Raw genomic sequence first — 18,647 nt, 5'->3', positions numbered from 1 at the left:
ATTACAGTTACCTCTCTTTGCCACACTTATAGTTTTTGTCATCTTTTGCATAAACCTTTAGCACTATAGTCCCACGCAGAGCTGATATTAGCCAATTAGTTGCCAATCTGAGTTTCACTTGTGGTTTTTTGGTGTTTCAAGCAGTTAAGCTGATAAAGATGCAAGACTGGTAAAGAGGCAGGACTCTAAAAAGAACAGGTGAGCCAACCTAGAAAACAACTAAATGAATGTTTGTCTATAGTGGCCGGTAAACCTCTTGACATTTGTGAGCAAAATGGCCCAAAAACACTCCTTGATCTAAAGCCAGAAGAAGGTAAATATGTTTGGCTTTGAGGCAAAAAGCCCAATTATTAGCTAAGCAATGCTAACACACTAAACGTGCACTAAACCGAGAAATAATCCATCAATTTTTTTTGCCATTTTTAACATTCAAGGCTGTGATTTGATCAGGCAAGAATATTAGAGAGAGATTATTGGAGATCACCTGAATCGCCTGGGTTTTTCAGCGAGCCAATAACTCTATATCAAATTACCCTGCTCCGCCTCGCAGAAATGTAACCAGACAGAAAGATACGAGCAACTGTGACTGGTCCTCTTGGTAATGATGCACTGTGTATGCATGTAAATTGATCTGTGCAAAGAAATGTTCTCTTGTGAAACAAAATGTAATATTTTATGTGTTTATTGTACAGTATGTGGTTATATCTAAATGCACGCAGTAGCCTGAAACATGTACAGTATAGTATATATCTTCAATGTTTGAAGATGCTGTTGACCACCGATCAACAAACTTTTTCTATATTTTTTTTAGTAAAAACTTCCATAAAATGATCTTTAATTTAGCAAGATTTATTCTTGTCCCTTAACTATATGTCTGTTTTCTTATTGTCTTCTCTGTTATGCTAATAATTTCATCTCAGTAAGACCTCAGTAGACACATCAGCTGAAGGCCAGATGCGTCTCTCAGGTCCTGTGTCAGGACTTTCTTAAGAACATGACTTTCAGATACTTTTCATCTGCTGTGGATATTTTTTTTAGACCTGACACTTCTTCTTTTGTCCTCCACTTGTCCATTTTTCCTCATTTTATAAGGACACATTCTGAGATATGCCACGTTTTCAGTTAATAGCTCTTGGGAATCACCTTGTTGGTGCAAAAACATTATTTTATGTCTGTCAAGCTGTTTTATAGTCTGCATTATTCCTCAAATTCAACTAAAGAAATGGGAACAAATTATGCTTTTTTTGACAGGTTGCTTGTAACAAAGTGCCTAAAGATACCATTTAAAATGGTCTGTCATATGTGGACAACGCGTAAGATAGGTGCTCCTTTTTTATTCTTGAATGGTTTATGGGTCAATTTGGTTTACCAAAAAAGCAAAAATTCCCATGAAAACCAAAAATTAGTGGTGAAAAAGTGTAAAAAGAACTTCAGAAAGCCCAGAGAAACAGAGAAAGTCTGGCTCCTTGGAAGGAAAATATAAAGAAAGGGGTGGTGTGGCTCAAGACTTTTGCACAGTACCGTACTTCAAGCTATCACAAAAAAGCTCGTCTAAGACAGTTCAGGCTGTGTTGACGATCAAGCTTGTTAAAATGATAGAAACTCAGATTTTTGGCTTATATACTGTATCCCCACAAAGGTTTGCTTAAAATATAAAGATATTAGGACTGGCTCCAAACTTTAAGGGAGTATTTTTATAGCAAAAAAATAACACAAATAAATATATTATAGTTAGAGGCTTATTTATGTCCCAATAACTGTGTTTTTCAGGGTTTTTAAAATAAAATTAAATGGCTAAAATAAAATAAAGTGACTGTCAGCTTTTGTGATTTATGTAAATGCAGAGTTCTGATCTCCTACTTAATTAAATGTCTTGTAGATATGAAGAAAGTTGGAGGAGAACACCTAGAAAAGTGCCTCCTGTCATGTTGACCCTACAGTTTCATCACATTACACAAGCAGCAGTGGAGTGCCACTTAATAATTGAGTTCCATTTACTCTGCTATAAATGGAACTCAGTGATACATCCGAGTTTGTGCTGCTGCTCGGGTTTGAGGTAAAGAGGGGAAACTGAGCTACTTTAAGACCTCTCTAAGAGAAAAAAATGCACAAGTTATTTAAACTAATTCGTTAAAAGAGGAAATTGTTGATATTAAGACAGCACCAATTCCTTATTAAAAGCCATTTTTTAAATTCATGAAGCAGTTTAACCTTCGTTTTTCTAGAAAGACTCAACAGTGCAACTCTTTTTCCACATCATCCTGCATCCCTGTTACACTTTCCCACACATTCACACCTGGAAGCTGTCCAGCAGAAACACATGGAAGCAGCCTCACCGGAGCTGCTAGAAGTTACACAAACACTTTATACTCACACTTTGCAGGAAGGCGGTAGCCGCAGGTAATCTTGGCCTCTCCTGTCTTACAGCCGTTGAGCGAAGCACACTCCTTTTTTAGCATGGGACCAGCAGCGCGGTGGATCGCTCCGTCCACTGGAAAGGAGACGACAGGAGATTTTAAAAAGTTGGCCTACTTATGTGAATCCCCTGCAATCTCACTAATTACAGCAGCCAGAGTGTGGTTTGAAGTCCAGCAGACACTTTTACTGGAGTCGAGGCTTAGTGCTAAAAGGACCTGGATAATGTTGGTATTAGCGGTGAACGCTTGAATTTCCAGGCTTCTGCAGGTTACTAACTTTTCACCCCTAATCCTGCTTGCATCTGTCTCTCTACATGTCAGTCTATTTAATGGATTTTAAGGCTATTGCCTTCCTTAATTACTTGATTTAATGTGTTATTAAGGACTCAGCTGACTTTGACTTTTTGGGCAATTACTCTTTATTAATTAAATTTTCATAAATCTACATAATATTCATAAATGTGTATCTGTCTTTGATCCCCACCACATCTAAAGACCGTGACTGTGTTCATTTCCAGGAGGGCAATGATGCGGCTGAAGCAATTTTACAGCTGTGCCAATTACATTTTCAGACAGAATCTATGCACCCCTTGCAGTCAGACTTATTTCTTCAAAGTTCATTTTGATACAGTTTTATTATTATGATTTGCAGCATTATGAAAGTGAGAAAGAAGAATTTAATGCGTCTAATTCACACTTCAAGGAAAAAAAGCACTAAAAATATCAAACTTCAACAAATGAGCTTTTAAAATCATGTAAAACAATAATCCATCCACAGAGACACTATAACAGTAACCGTAATAACGTAGATTTTCTGTGATTTGATTGACTCATTGATCACTGATCAGCTGGGGTGAAGAGGAGGAATAAGCTGGAGGTCCAACCAAGTCTTCCAGAAATTACATTTACATATTCCCATTTTTCAGCATTCAGGTTCTTCTGTGGCGTTTTTACATTTCTTTTATTAACATATCGTGAAACCTTTTGGGACATTGTGGTTCACGGGCTTTAGCTTAAGAGCCGAGGCCAACAGAGCACCCACGGGTGGTTTTTAATGAAAGTAAAACACCTGTTTGCTGAAAACATATTTCATTTGTTTGAATAATGATGACTAATGCTATTCTATGCTTTCTAATGATTTTGGGAAAGATCACGATTATCCTTAGATAAAAGTCAAGAGTGAGGAAAACCTCAGGAAATGCTCACCTAATTTACTGACTATAAATCACTTCATTATTTCTTACCAAACATTTTAAAACATAGTTGTCCCAAACCTTGTGATACATAACTGTACTCAAGTCAGTACTTTGAGGTGCGTAGGCATGGTCAGGTCAATCCAGTGAAGTTCAAAGCGAGCATCAGAATGAGGAAGAAAGGTGATTAAAGTGACTTTGAACGTTGGTGCCAGACGTGCGGCCCCAAATATTTCAGAAACTGTTGCTCTACTGGGATTTTCACACAGATCCCTCTCTAGTGTTTACAGAAAATATTGTTTTTTTAAGTTAAATATTCAGTGAAAATCAGTTCTCTGGGCAAAAAAGCCCTGTTGATACTAGAGGAGAATGGTCAGACTGCTCTAAGCTGATAGGAAGGCAGTAGTAAGTCAAACAACCACTCATTAAAACCTAGATATACAGAAGAGCATCTCTGATTGCACAACACATGGAGTAGAGCAGCAGAAGACCACACCGGGTGTAACCACTGTCAGCTAAGAAAAGGAGACTGAGACTACAATTCACACAGGCTCACCAAGACTAAAAAGATTTGAAAAGTATCTCCTGGTTTAATGAGTTTTGATTTCTGCTGCAACATTCAGATGACAGGGTCACAATTTAGCATGAACACCATTAAACATTAATCCATGTGCCTTTATCAACAGCTCAGGCTACTGGTAGTGTAATTGAGGTAAGGGAGACTTTCTCAGCACACTCTGGCCCCCTTAGCACCAATTAAGCATCAGTGAAACACCACAGCCTGTCTCTGCGTTTTTGCCGACCATGTTCATCCCTTTATGACCACAGTGTGCCCATCTTATAACTGCTGCGTCCAGCAGGATACACATCGTGTCACAAAGGTAAAATCATCCGAAACTTGTTTACTCAACATGCCAATGAGACATGACACTACACTCAGGCCTCAACAGTTAGCAAATCTCAATCCAATAGAGCACGTTTGGGAAGTGGTAGAATAGAAGATTCACGTCGTGGATATGCAGCCCACAAATCTGCAGCAACTGTCTGATGTTGTCATGTCAAAAATGACCAAAATGTGTGAGGAATGTTTCCAGCAGCTTGTTGAATAAATGATGAATTAATACAGCTATGAAGGCTAAAGGGTTACAACCCAGTACTAGCAAGGTGTACCTAATAAAGTGTACAGTGGGTGTATACTCTAAATCAGGTGTGTAAAACATAAAACCCTGTGTTTCTATATGTTTTACAGCTTTTCCTGCAGATAAAGACCTCCCCCACAGATATTCATACTACACCAAAGTAATTGGTGGTGTAGGTATTAGTTAAATCAGGGGTGTCAAACTCCAGGCCTCAAGGGCCAGTGTCCTGCAGGTTTTAGATGCGTCCTTGATCCAACACGACTGATTTAAATGGCTAAATTACCTCCTCAACATGTCTTGAAGTGCTCCAGAGGCCTGGTAATGAACTAATCATTTGATTCATGTGTGTTGACCCAGGTCGATATCTAAAACCTGCAGGACACCGGCCCTCGAGGCCTGGAGTTTGACACCCCTGAGTTAAATAGTTCAATGACAGAAAAGTTCCTGTTTTTCAATGTCTACTAGAAATTTTACACTTTGTTGTTTTATAAAACAAAAACATGCAACACTGTAACTTTACCCATTCATCATGTAGAAAAACTAAGATGCACTGTTGAAATTGCACTTCTTTATCTTATATTGAGATATGAGAAAGTGGAGGTTCACTCGTCCGGTCCACTCAAGTTCAAAGTGGGCTGTAAATGGATGTAAAATTAGGTTTTGTTTGTTTTTAAACCAAGAAAAAGTTTCATATGAAAATAAGTAAAATCAGTTCGATGTACTGCAAGAAAGAACAGGTTCTTAGCTTCACCACGGTGGAGGAAGGCCATGGTGATATGAAAGGTAAGCCTTTCACTCACAGTTACAAGTAAGGAACAATATTGTTTGAACCGTGAATGTGTTTTTAGGAGCACATGCAAAAGAAAGACTAGAAAAGCCAGCCTGAGCAGCATCTTATTTTCCCCCCAACAAAGGTCTGCAACACAACATCCATGACAATGGCACTGTCAGTTATCTGTGTGTTCTTTGTGCAGCCTCTCCACTCACACACACACCTACACACTGCAAAGATACACCGATGTATTGGAGACCTTGAGCTCAGGTGAAGTCAAGCACAACTTCTTCTAGAGTTAACAACTGCTCTAATTACTAGAACTATAAAATTTTGTGGGTTAATAACACACATTGCCCTACCAGCTCGTACTAAAGTGATCTTTTCTACTCTAACATCCACTTTTGGCTTGTTTTACACAGCCACAGCTCTCTTGCAAGGCTAAAATGAGTTGCCAGAAACATTTTAAAATGAAAGCAATGTGTGAAGACTAACTGTGAGCCTAATTTGTTATCAATTTCCAGCTTTGCCAGATTCTAGAAAGCGCTGTTACAGACAGCCGCCCTCCTCTCTCTATAGCAGTGATTCTAGCAGCATGCTACTTTCTACTTCTATTCCACTACATTTTGAGAAGCTTTCACTACATTTATTTTAGAGTGCAGTTACTAATTATATAGTAGATTGAGATTATTAATATCAATTATACATGTAAGGAGAAACTATCCTATCTAAAAACAGACTACACCAAATAGCAATACACACCGATCAGGCACAACATTATGACCACCTGCCTAATATTGTGTCGGTTCCCCTTTGCTGCCAAAACAGCAATGGTCATTGAGGCATGGACTCCACTAGATCACACAAGATGTGCTATGATATCTAACGCCAAGGTGTTAGTAACACATACAGTAAGTCTTGTAAATTTCGAGGTGTCCAGCACATTTCACAGATGCTCGATTGGATTGAGATCTGGGAATCTGGAGGCCAAGTCAGCACCTCAAACTCATTGCTGTGTTCCTTAAACCATTTATGAGCCAGTTTTGCTTTGTGGCAGGGGGCATTATTGTGCTGAAAGAGGCCAGAGCCATCGGGGAATACTATTTCCATGAAAGGGTGTGCATGGTCTGCAACAATGGTTAGGTAGGAGTAACACATGGATGGCAGGACCCAAGGTTTCCCAGCAGAGCACTGCCCAAAGCATAGTACATCCTGGTGCGAGGTGTACTATGCTGTAAGTGTAAGTGACTAACACACGCCCGGCCATCGACATGTAAAAAAAAGGAAAACGCGATTGATCAGACCAGGCCACCTGCTTCCATTGCTACGTAGTCCACTTCTGATGCTTACATGCCCTTTGTTAGGACTTTTCGGTGGACAGGGGTCAGCACAGGTACTCAGACTAGTTTGCAGTTATGCAGCCCCATATGCAAAAAACTGCAATGCACTGTGTATTCTGACACTCTTCTACTGAACCAGCATTTTGAGCTATAGTAGCTCTTCTGTTGGATAAGACCCCACGGGCATCAGTGAGCCTTGGGTGTCCATAACTCTGTGAGTGGTTCACCAATGTTCCTTCCTTGGACGGCTTTTGATAGATACTGACCACTGCAGACCGGTAACACCCCACAAGAGTTGCAGTTTGGACACGCTCTGACTCAGCTATCTAACATCACTGTTTGGCCCTTGTCAAACTTACTCAAATCCTTACACTTGCCCATTTGTTCTGCTACTAACACATTAACTTTGAGGTCAAAATGTTCATTTGCTCCCTAATATATCCCACCTTATAGCAGGTGAAGAAATAATTAGTGTTATTAACATCACCTGTCAGTGATCATAATGTCATATTTGATCAATTGAGCAATAACCAACCAATGGAAAAAACATCCATCCATCCATTATACAATTCAGGGTTGTGGGGTCAGGCACTGACGCGAGGAAGGAGGACTGGTTCACCCTGCACAGGTTGCCATTTAAACATGCGCACTATGATAGTTGTCAGCACTTGTTCAAAATAGTTTAATATCATCAGTCCATATGCCAGAGCTCAACACATAGGTCTGGTTCTTATCTGTCTCTCTGTGTACAGACCAGACGTTACGGCGGTGTGTTTCGCTAAACTGAGTGGCTCCAGGCGGGGGCCTGGTGTTATCTGTGTTAAGCTGGCATATTGCTGAAAGGACTAGTACATCCTGGATAGGTTGCCAGTAAATATGTAGACATTTAAACATGTTCATGTGTGTTAATGAAAAGCATCCCTTTAATTCAATTAATCTTTGGTCGTCGTGTATGAGCAACATGTCGTTTTTCTAGAATATTAAATCTAAAGTTTGGATTCTAAATCAACCCAGAATCAGGCACATGTCAGAAATGGATTCGTCACAGCACTGTGACACTTGTCAGCACTGGTTCAAAATAGTTCAATAGCATCAATCCATATGCCAGAGCTCAGCACATTGGCCTGTGGTTCTTATCTGTCTCTCTGCGTACAGACCAGCTGTTACAGCGGTGTGTTTCGCCAAACTGAGGCGCTCCAGGCAGGGGTCTGGTGTTATCTGAACATTATTGTGTTAAGTTGGCATATCGCATGCGGCGCTGAGCCGTGGTGTGCCATGTCATGCTGTGCCATGTTGAACTGGGCCACGCTGTGAGCGAAGCACAAGTGCGAGGGTGTGACAAACAAGTTCTGAACAGTGGCTACCTCCTCAGGGTGCTCAGAAACTAGCTTAGATATGTGTGTATGCGCATGTGAGTGATATATTGTGTGTGTATATCCTTGTCAAAGCATATGTGCAGCTGTGGACACTGTATTTATGAGTGTATTTTCAAGTGTACGTGTGGCGTGTGTGTGATGAGTCCTTGAGGTGACACAAAAATACGCTGCACACCAACTTTGAAGCAGGCCAACTCTGAAAGAGAGAACAAGTGTGATAAGACAGAGATGGAAAGGAGAGAAGGGGAGGAGGGGAGGGGAATAAGCAAGAGTAGCAGATGTAAAATAGTCTGGAGGGAGAAAAAGAAACAAGCAAGAAAAACAACATAAAAAAAAGAAAAGGAACTGACTTGGAAATTAAACCAACAATACCTTTTTTTTTTTCCATTCGTTGCTGCATGTTTGACAGATACACAAATGTGTATGTGCCTCTCTGTGTGCCTACTAGTGCAAACTGGCCTTTTCCCCTCCAGTCTTTATGAGTGGACTGCATAGCCTTGAGCTACAGCAGTGCTTTTTGACCCAAGTACTGCCCTGCCCTCACTCTTACACAGCTGTAATACAAGCTTGCGAATGGAGCTGAAAAACATCCACACTGAGGCTTGCACACACACATGCAGCTACACACTCTAGAGCACATATGCATGGGTGCACATACAGCTTTAAATACAGCTGAATGCCAAAATTAAGGAACACGTGTCCTGGTACAGAAACACTGTTTGGAATACATTTAATTTGGGAGTTTAATGGATGGCGAACTGCTGATTTCCGCTTGTTACAATGACCCCTTACATCAGGCGCAGGGCCAAGGGGGCTGCCGAAATCTGATTTTAGATCCCCGGTGCTAAGGTGTTAGCCTATTACTGGCATGGATGAATGACTGCGCAGGCCTTCTGAGTTCAAGTCCCCAGATCTAAAGCCTTTCTATGAAGTGACCAATCACATTCTTATGTGGCGAGTCACACAGGGACACAAAAAAACCAAAGAGGAAAGAAACACGCCCACGGAGACACACAAAAGATGACTTTTTAATCCCAGAAACCAGCACTTCCTGTCCTTTTAGCTCCAAATAAGATCATTTTAATGTCATGCTCAACATATTTTCTTTCACATGAGTTGCTTTTTCCATTTAGCAAAAGGCAGCTTTGATATTATCATGTTTAAATTAGATTGCTCCTTGCTAAATGGAGATGATAGGAGGCAGACAAAAGAACCTGAACCTGGTGAGTATGGTTAATAAATATCCATACACCTATTTAACCACTCCATGACTCCCACCTCTTTAACACAGACAAGCTATCCCTGTCACTGCACTCACTGAACACAGACCATGTTAGCTTTCTTTCAGTCTACAGTAACTTCTGACTCCATGGGAGCCAGTGTAATAGCCCAGCATGAGCACTGCATGCTACTGAGTAGATTCAGACACTGTTCTGTCACTTGAATGGTGCCAGAAATATGAAGGGGGGGAACTCATGAGCAGAGGGGGAAGCAAATGAAAGATGTGCTTGAAGCAAAGCGGCACCAGCAGTACCTTGTCAATGCAGACGGCTATGTAAGAGTCGCTTATGGGCACCAATATCGCTCTAGAAAACAATATGAGTGGATTTGTTGAGTTTCTAGACCAAAATCATTTTTCTGCCAGAAATATTTGCCTTTTTTTAAAAATAGTAGAAAGGCGAACAAAAGAATTGTCTTGCATGTGTTTTCTATGAGTTTCCACCACTATTAGTATTATACTAGTATTCCACACATATAATTTGAGACCAGCATCTATAATGTACTTGTGGTTTTGGTGAGCTATAACAGCTGCCAAGTGGTCAACTCACTTCACAATGTGATATCTGAACAACTATTGGATGTATTGCCACGCATTTCACACCAGCCGATTCTCACTGAGACCCATTCATTTATCCATCCATTCGCTGCCGCTTATCCTTTTCAGGGTTGTGGGGGGTGCTGGAGCCTATTCCAGCTGTCACAGGGCAAGAGGCAGGGTACAGATCAAATTTTGTCATATTTTAAGGGTAAAGGTAGTTGTTTTTTGAGGTTATTTCACAGAGAAAAAAAATATACAGTATTCAGAAATAAACGGCGAAAAAGTCTTTTCCTTCAGAAATGGAGCATCATACCAACTGTTCATTTGCAGCGGAGGCAATTTTAAATTTTTGTCTGCACCTTCAAACTCAAGATATGAAGAAGGAAAATACCTAAGTTTTATAATCTAAGGAGTCTCCTTGATCAAAGAAATGAAAGCACAGGTGGAAGAGACCATGCAACCTGTATCTGGATCAAATGTCACCCTCTTCCTCCTCACTGAAAGTCATGACTCTAACACACGAAACGTGCATAAATATGCTTTTTTATTTCCAACATTGTTGCAATTTCTTATGGTAGCAGATTAGACATGCGGACCTCCAGACATCTAACAATACGCAGACTAAACAACAACTATGGCTAATGTTTGATTTGAGTTTCTCGCCTAACAAAGGAGGACAGCTAGTATCTACTGTAGAGGATGTAATCTACCAATGGGAAGGTCAGCGGGTCAATCCCTGGCTCCTTCAGCCCACATGTTGAAAGATACTGAACCCCCAAAAGCCTGCGATACACTGGAGTGTGAGTGTGTAAGGTAGTTAGAAAGTTATTGAAAGTATAAAATAAGATGCTGTATGAATGTGTGAAAGGGTGAATGTGGATTGTATTTAAAAAGTGCTTTGACTGCTCTGTTAAGCTATAAAACGCTATATAAATATCAATCCATGTAGCAGTAACAAGAACTTTTCACATCTACAACAAACTTCTCTGCTAGTTTCATGGCTGTCATGGTTACCCATGTCCAGCAGTGATGACAGCAGTTGCTCAGATGTACTGAACTGGACTGGACTGCACCGCAGGTTGAAAATGAAGCTGGATGGGTAGCCAGAACAGCGCAATCTAAAGCCAAAAGGTTGTGGTCAAGTTTCAGTACATGAAAATCTGGGGGTGAGAACAACTTGTTCATTTATAGTCCCCAAGGAATAAAGTCTAATGACTTCCTCTAGTACAACCAGCAAGCTGTAATGAGTGCTTTTAAGTTTTATTTAAAAACAAAACAAAACTATTGCCTATTCTTTGCAATTTGATGCAGAAATCTATGCCTACCTAAAGATGAATTACCAGCATAACAGACTAATGTTAGTGTGATCAAGTGCAATAATAACCTATTTAACGGTGAGCCTGTTAGGTGCCATTATGTAATGTAATGAGTGGTTTTTGATATGGTGACGAGGTGTTCGGTAGATTAGCCTCAGCAGGCCACCAGAGAAATGTCATTACAGCGCAGGTGTTGACTTTATCACAACAGAAATGGCTTCTTTCACATTTATAATGTATTCTTCCTGTTGATCAAGTTAGCTATTAAAAGTTTTTTCTAAAACTTTTTAACATCCATTGTTGTTTAATAGCTAAGGGTTACTTTATAACTTTTTATACACGATTAATAATCAGAGGAGCTGGTAGGAAGTTTTTTCTACTCACCACAAGTACTATAAAGTATGCCTGTAATTTTGTACGCCCTCATACTGAAACATGCCGTTCTTTGACACACACATACACAGTTGGAAAACAATGAGTGTTATAAGAGAAGCACTTGGGAGAGAATTGTGAGGTTTCACTTTTTTTTACTGTCTATTTTCACCGTGGAGCTCTTGCTCTCTATTGTTGCTCTTTTAGGAGGCTTGTTATTGATTTCCAGAAAATATCAGATGTCAGTAAGATTTATGATGTAAGCAGGCTGCAACCACTTCTACTGATGTTGAAAATAAAACTTTTCATGACTGCTGTCTTTAACTGATCTGAATATAGGACCCAGGATAGATCAATGTGAATTTCATGACCTCCTTTATTTCTAGGGACTTGATGCGTTTGATTCTAACTACATTAACTTGTAACTTTTACAGCACTTGAACCTGAGTTGCTCATGGCTCAGTCCCAATACAGAGTAACAATAGCATGGAAGCATCCTTGCCAGTAGGGGGTTCAAAAATAATAACCAGTGTTTGCTCAGTGAAATTTCTTGCTGTAAGAGACCAATTGCAAGTAGTTCTAGTAACAAACTTCCCCAGAGATTAAGTTTGTAACACCCTCAATTTCTGGCTAACCACTTTTGATCACGAGGCAGTTGCACAGATCTCCAATCTGATGCAGCCACTCTCAGACAGATTAGCAATTATTCCTTACCTTTGCTGCCTACTTTATAAACGCAGGCAGACTGCCAATACCTTGAAATCAGTCTTAGTCAGTCTATGCTGAAGAGTACAACTTGTCTGTTATGTGTCTCTCTACAATAACACTGAGGCATTTCCAGGTCAGTCAAGAAATACATCTTTTCTGCATGTCCTGGGCCTGGCCCGGGGGGTCCTTCTAGTGGTACATGCCAGGAACACCCAGGAGGCGGCCAAGAGGCACCCCAATAAGATGCCCGAACCACCTCAACTGGCTCCTTTTGACATAGAGGAGTAGTGGCGCTACTCTGAGCCTCTTGAATGACTGAACTTCTCATCTTCCCAATATTATTATTAATCTGACTGAATTTATTGCAAACATTTTGGTCGTGATACTGTCTTCTCTAGTACAATTCTAGTACAAGGCAGGGATTTCAGACACAACAATAATATTCCAGCAGTCTGAAGCCTCACTCTAATTGATTTATGTAATTTATATGTTTCTGTTGATTTCCTTTTGGTCTTTTATTGCATAGGAACTGGATTTTGTAAAGGCTGTTTGTCTGTATTGTTTATGCTTATGAATGTAAAAAATAAATAAATTCATCACAAATGAAAATCACTTTTCTTGGGAAGCAAAAAAAGTCAAACTGACATTGCCTTAATAAAAAATACCACCAATATCAGGTCTTTATAAGCCACTTAGACACAGAGTCATTTAAAACGAGCAATGAGTTTGGTGTCAAAGGATACTTGTTGTTCATACTCCACTGACTCTGTGCAAATGAAGCATGTGAACTACTCGACCATTAGTCTTAATTGGCTACACCTAATGCAACCAATAGACATCAACCGATTATAACACAATAACCAGGGAACACATTTATATCACTAGACACACAAAAACACACAAAACATGAAATATGCCAAATTAATTTTCATCCTAAAAAAAAAATCATGCAAAATTCATAATTTAGCCTTTATTATCATACTAAATATCACTTCACCGTTTTCTGCTATTGAAGCTCGGTCTTTTGGGGAATCAGAGATGGAGTGCACAAACAAAAAAATAAATAAATAAATAAATAAAAACAATGGGGAATGGAGAGACACTCACACACAGACAGAGAACGACGAGACGGGAGACTGAAGAGCACAGTTGGACAAAAAGAAATGGCTTTGGAAGGGGCTCAAGTGTAAAACAAATAAATAAATAAAAGGTGTGTAGGTGAAAAGAGTGGGTGAGACTAAAAACAAAGAAGGGAGAGATGAATGTTAAGCAGGGTTCCAGAGAGGAATAGATTAAAAGGATGCAATGCATGGATGAATACAGGAAGGATTGAAATTAGTGTTTTGGCTTCTTTACCCTGTTAAACAGGCGGCTGACCAGTTTAGGTGTTATCACATCTCCCTTGCAGGCTCTGTATTGACTGACTCTGGGGGAGAGAGGGAGGGGATGTAGGGGGACTGTGAAGTGATAATTGGCGATATGCTTACCTGGCGCGGAGCCTGCAACCTCCAGCAGGGCACAAAAACAAACACACACACTCGCACACACACACACACACATTCTCTGCTATTGTTCTGTGCCACGACAAGCTTTACCTCAAACCGCCCACCCTCAACAAACACATCCACACATAAGAAAACACACACTCATGGGTAGCTTGGCATAAGAGTAAAACCAATCCTGAAGTCTCTCCTATGGATTACTAATACGATTGCCCTTGCCAGCTGACCTCTTATAGGCCAAACAGGCTGTCTGTCAAACTAATGGGGCGGAACGCTGGCATATTGCTTTCCCACAATCCCTCAGCAGAGCCGGGACACTCATTTACTTCAGTCAGCTTGTTGCCAAGGCAACATTAAGGATGGTTCTGGTGGTGGATGGACGCACAAACATGCACGCTGCCTTTCCTACGATTCTGTATAGGCACCTGTGTATATGTGCAAACTTGAACTCACAAACAAATGCAGCGCAACCTGTTAAGTGTTACTACCGTGAACTCTTGCGCACACAGACACGCACGCACACACACGCATATATGAGTGTTGCTAACAGCAGTGAAACAGATGAATTTATGTATGCGGCTGACAGCACTGTCTGCATGCGGAAGGTACACTAAGTGCTCTTTGTCTCTAGTCTCATCTCCATGCTCCAAAATTCTCTCCCTTCATTCACAATACATGCTCTCCTGTTCATTTGTTCTGAAAGCCAAGCAGACAAGCCTATTCTTCTCCGCCTGTATTTTTCTCCCCATCCAGACAAGGAGAAAGCAAAAAAAAAAAAAACCCAAAAAGGGCTGCAGACACACAAGGACGAGAGCCGAGAGACTTCCAGTACCGGGTTTCAAACTCCATCGTTGTTCTTGAGGATTGATTACAGATGTCATCTCATGCAATTTCAGCCTGAATTTTTTAGCTGTGCAACATTTTCTTTCGTGTTTCCCCATCGAAATGAAAAAATGCAAGTGGATGAAATTTTAATTGGGACTGTGCTCATCTATTGTGCACGGTCTTAAAACCTAAACCAATCATAAGCCGGCAGTGTCTTTGTGGCTGGCTCACATCCTGTGCAATCTGTCCCTACAGACCCAGAGCAGGATCTCTGACAGCAACTGTCTGTGTGTCTGTAACTGTGTCTCTGTTTGATCAGTAACTTGTTATTATGAAACCGGAACATCACAGCAAGTGAGGGTTTTGAATGTATGATCACATGATTTGGTTTGACAAGTGCTTAAAGCTGAATTCCAGATCTCAATTTCTATCTTAATATTTTGCTCATAGACGATTTTTACTTGAAAAGTGTTTTTTTGCTGGCTTCTGTGATTGCTCTGCATGTAACAGGAAAATTACCAACCAGGCAACCTGCGTCTGGGTTCACAAACTTCGTTTCAGGGGTTTGGTTCTTGTGATACCAATTTTCTTTACTGCTTATTGTAATAGAAGTGTGGTGGGTGACCAACGTGCAATCTTCAGAGCTGAAAAAGGAAGCCAGTGTGCCATGCAATACAAGTTGTTCTGAATGCTCAAATATATAGAAGAGTGCTATATAATTTTAAAGCTATATAATCTTGTCACTACATCACGGCTCGTCTCTCCTACATCACCTAAATCCCCTTTTAAGGTAATTTATTGTGTTGCATGCCCGCTGTGTCGTCGTCACAGCTTGGTCACCATTCATACTGGCACTCAATGTTTCCTGGACTTGCGGCAGTCTCCTCCTGAACAACAGATGTCCCCACTCAAAAAAAATCCTCTGCATTATCACTGATACAGAAGTGGAAAAAATTATAACAGGAAGCAAAGTGATACAGTGATTAAAGTCACTTTCAGTATTTGTCGCTGTTCAAAAGGGCCACAACGGTGAGCATAAAGGTGTACAGTCCAGTCGGGAAACTTCACAGGTGTGCAGTTGAAATCAGAATGAAGGCAGAATGCTCATAGATAAGGAAATAAATTCCCCCCATGGAATGAAAATGCTCTGAAAATATAGTATCAAAGCTATGAAATTACTGTTGAGTGACAACACTGTTCACGAACTGCTGACTTATGTGTTAAACTGCACTTAAAACCCCATGGCTACCCTGCTAAATGAATAAGGAAACTGTAGTTTTCATCCTTAAAGATTGTTTACAATGTCTTGAAATGCAGAAAACAGCTGCACGCTGTATCAGTGAAAGCTGATACTTCTTGGAGGCCACATGCCAGTGAAAAAACACTTTAGCGTGCCATTCATCCCAAAGGTACGCACTGACATATGGTGACCTAGAAGAAGAATCTGTGTTGGCTCTAACAATTTTAACAGCATCCATTCAGAGATTAAACTGATATATGTTCATGTCTACATGAATAAATGTTTATACAAAGATAATGGTAACTGTCTGGCTGACTAAACCTCTATCATCTTGGCTTTCTGTTCCATTTAGAAAATCAATCAAAGCAGTGAAATGTTGAAATAGCAGATAAGCTCAGGAATAAATGAGCAACAGCAGCCAGTGGACATAAAAAAAGGTTAATTTCCTGCCCTTGAGTTTGTTGTTGATGCACTGCATCAGCTCAGCACTCCTCCAGATTGAAGTGAGAAAAACAATGTCGACAGGTGTGCGTTTGATCTAACTGAATGACATTTACCCAGGTACCCTTGAGACTGAGAGGTAAAGAACCGTAAAGACCTTTTGTTGCCTCACCTTTGATGGAAAAAACAACTCACTAAAGCTGAATGAATGAATGCATGGTTACTCAGTGCAGAGTGTGATCCTGGCAAATGTAGATGTATAGTAAATGATTTTTGTGTGTGTGTTTTTTCCCCACTTGGCCCTCCGCTTGCATCTGTCGATCCCAAGTGGCCGTCATCGCTCTCGTCTTTCTCGTCTTCTTTCTCTAAGCATCGTTTCCCTCCCTCTCTCTTGTTTGTTCCATTCTTCCTCTTGTCACTACCCTTACCTATCTCTAATTAACACCTACTCCAGGCTCTATCTGCCTTAGCAAACCCCAAAGGACAGAGCTGAAAAGGGAGATGGAGACAGAAAAATACATACAATAAGAAATGAGGGAAATCAACTGAGCAAGGGGGGGGAAATGGTGCAGAGTGGCACAGAAAGAGAGAATAGACAGATTCAGATGGTGGCTCTTAATGTTGGCTCGTTCAGCTGGTCGGTGGAAATGTTTACAATGAAAACAGCTGCTGTGGTTAAATTTAACTGAATAAAAACATTAACTAAACCACAGTGATCAACATAAACATGCTTTACACGGGCACTAATGCACCCAGTGTGACGCATTCACATGTTCGAGGGCTCTCTAGAAACCATCTGTCTTTGTAAAGCCATCAGAGACCTCAGGACAACATCAAACGACGCTGTAGATCTCGAGGTGCTTGACTGCATGTGTGTGTGTGTGGCAACAGGAAGAGTGTGGCATCCATTTTTGTGGCTTGAGCCTCAGCTGGTGTTTATCAGTTAAGGTGGAGCCCGTGTGTGTGTGTGTGTCGTGTATGTGTGCATATGGACACTCAGGACTTCAGTAGATCATTTCAGGCAAGCAGATGCACGGTTGTAAGCTGACATACGAATGCACATACACGCGAATATACAGACATGCAGGTGCACCACTTGATACTTCACCACAGAGACTGCAAAGAAAAAGGCTGCATGCAGACTAACATACAAATAGGAAGGTTAAAAACGGCAGTGTGAGCGAGCCGGGCTGAAAGGCTAAAGCTGTTTGGCCAAATGAAGACAAAGAAAACGACCACAGGCAAATGCACCAGCACCCAAATTTGCAACAAACACACACACACACACAAGTTGAGTAAGGTGCGTGCGCACATGTTTTAGTGAATCTGGCTACTGCATTAGCAATACAGATTTATTGCAAGTATCGATTACCCACGGACGTCAAACATCACACACCCGCAGCAAAGCACTGAGTCAACAATACACTGAAAAATGTTTATTTCCACAGCACTCCACACCCATAAATTACGAACTATTGACTTCACACCTGCAAACACGTAAAAAGCACAGACACACACACAGACATAGGCACACACCCTCACGAGCTGCATGCAAAAGCACCTTGAACACCTGCCACAACAAAGAGCTACCTGCTACCTTACACAAAGAAAAATATAGACAGACACCACACATGGGGCATAAAACACTCGCAAACACGTACACCAACACACACGCACGCACGCTCGCTCGCTCTTTTTGGCTCGTAAATTGCACTGCATCATCTGATTAAAAGAAGTGCGACAATTTTAAATTATTTGGTGTCCACAGACGACCATTTGCACCACAAAGCCATGCCATTAATAACAGCTGAGGCCTGCACGTATCTTGGCAGGCACACAAACATAGACGACCAAAGGATCAGACAGGTGGTAACTTACCTCCACCTCCACCGAGCAGAGTGTTGTTGGCTAAAAGAGAGACAAGAAAAAAGAAATGATTGTGAATACAACTGAAGCGTAATTAATAAGGCTTAAACTGTCACCGCAAGCAATAATTAAAAAGTCGGAGGACACAAAACTAATTAAATTAAGCAAAAATGTCTGTAGTGTATATATGGCGAGAATGTCTTTTCAATTTATGGCTATGTATTTAGCCAGATAAACAGCTAAGTATTACACTTAGCTATTAGATTTCTATTTTAAACTGCAAATAATATTTGAGGGTTGGACTGAAATAAGAACAAGAAG

The 18,647-nt window shown here is 40.7% G+C and overlaps 1 protein-coding gene across 2 annotated transcripts in view; it reads right to left on the bottom strand.

The window, feature by feature from the left end:
• macrod1 (mono-ADP ribosylhydrolase 1) overlaps nucleotides 1-18,647 on the bottom strand; it is a 149,845-nt gene that overhangs the window by 47,046 nt on the left and 84,152 nt on the right. For both annotated transcript variants that reach the window (XM_086303663.1, XM_086303654.1), the window contains exons 4-5: nucleotides 18,339-18,368; nucleotides 2,375-2,491 (exon numbers count right to left, since the gene is read on the bottom strand). In XM_086303663.1, coding sequence (XP_086159789.1) covers nucleotides 2,375-2,491; nucleotides 18,339-18,368 — 147 coding nt within the window. The remainder of the gene's footprint in view (nucleotides 1-2,374; nucleotides 2,492-18,338; nucleotides 18,369-18,647) is intronic.

Source organism: Aulonocara sp. 'chitande type north' Nkhata Bay, linkage group LG2 (assembly GCF_057382095.1).
Source record: "Aulonocara sp. 'chitande type north' Nkhata Bay isolate Kocher_YH1m ecotype deep benthic linkage group LG2, A_spYH_male_GT1.1, whole genome shotgun sequence".
NCBI classification, from domain to species: Eukaryota; Metazoa; Chordata; class Actinopteri; order Cichliformes; family Cichlidae; genus Aulonocara; species Aulonocara sp. 'chitande type north' Nkhata Bay.
Note: the sequence above shows the minus strand (reverse complement) of the source record. Positions and strands in the feature narration are given on the sequence as shown.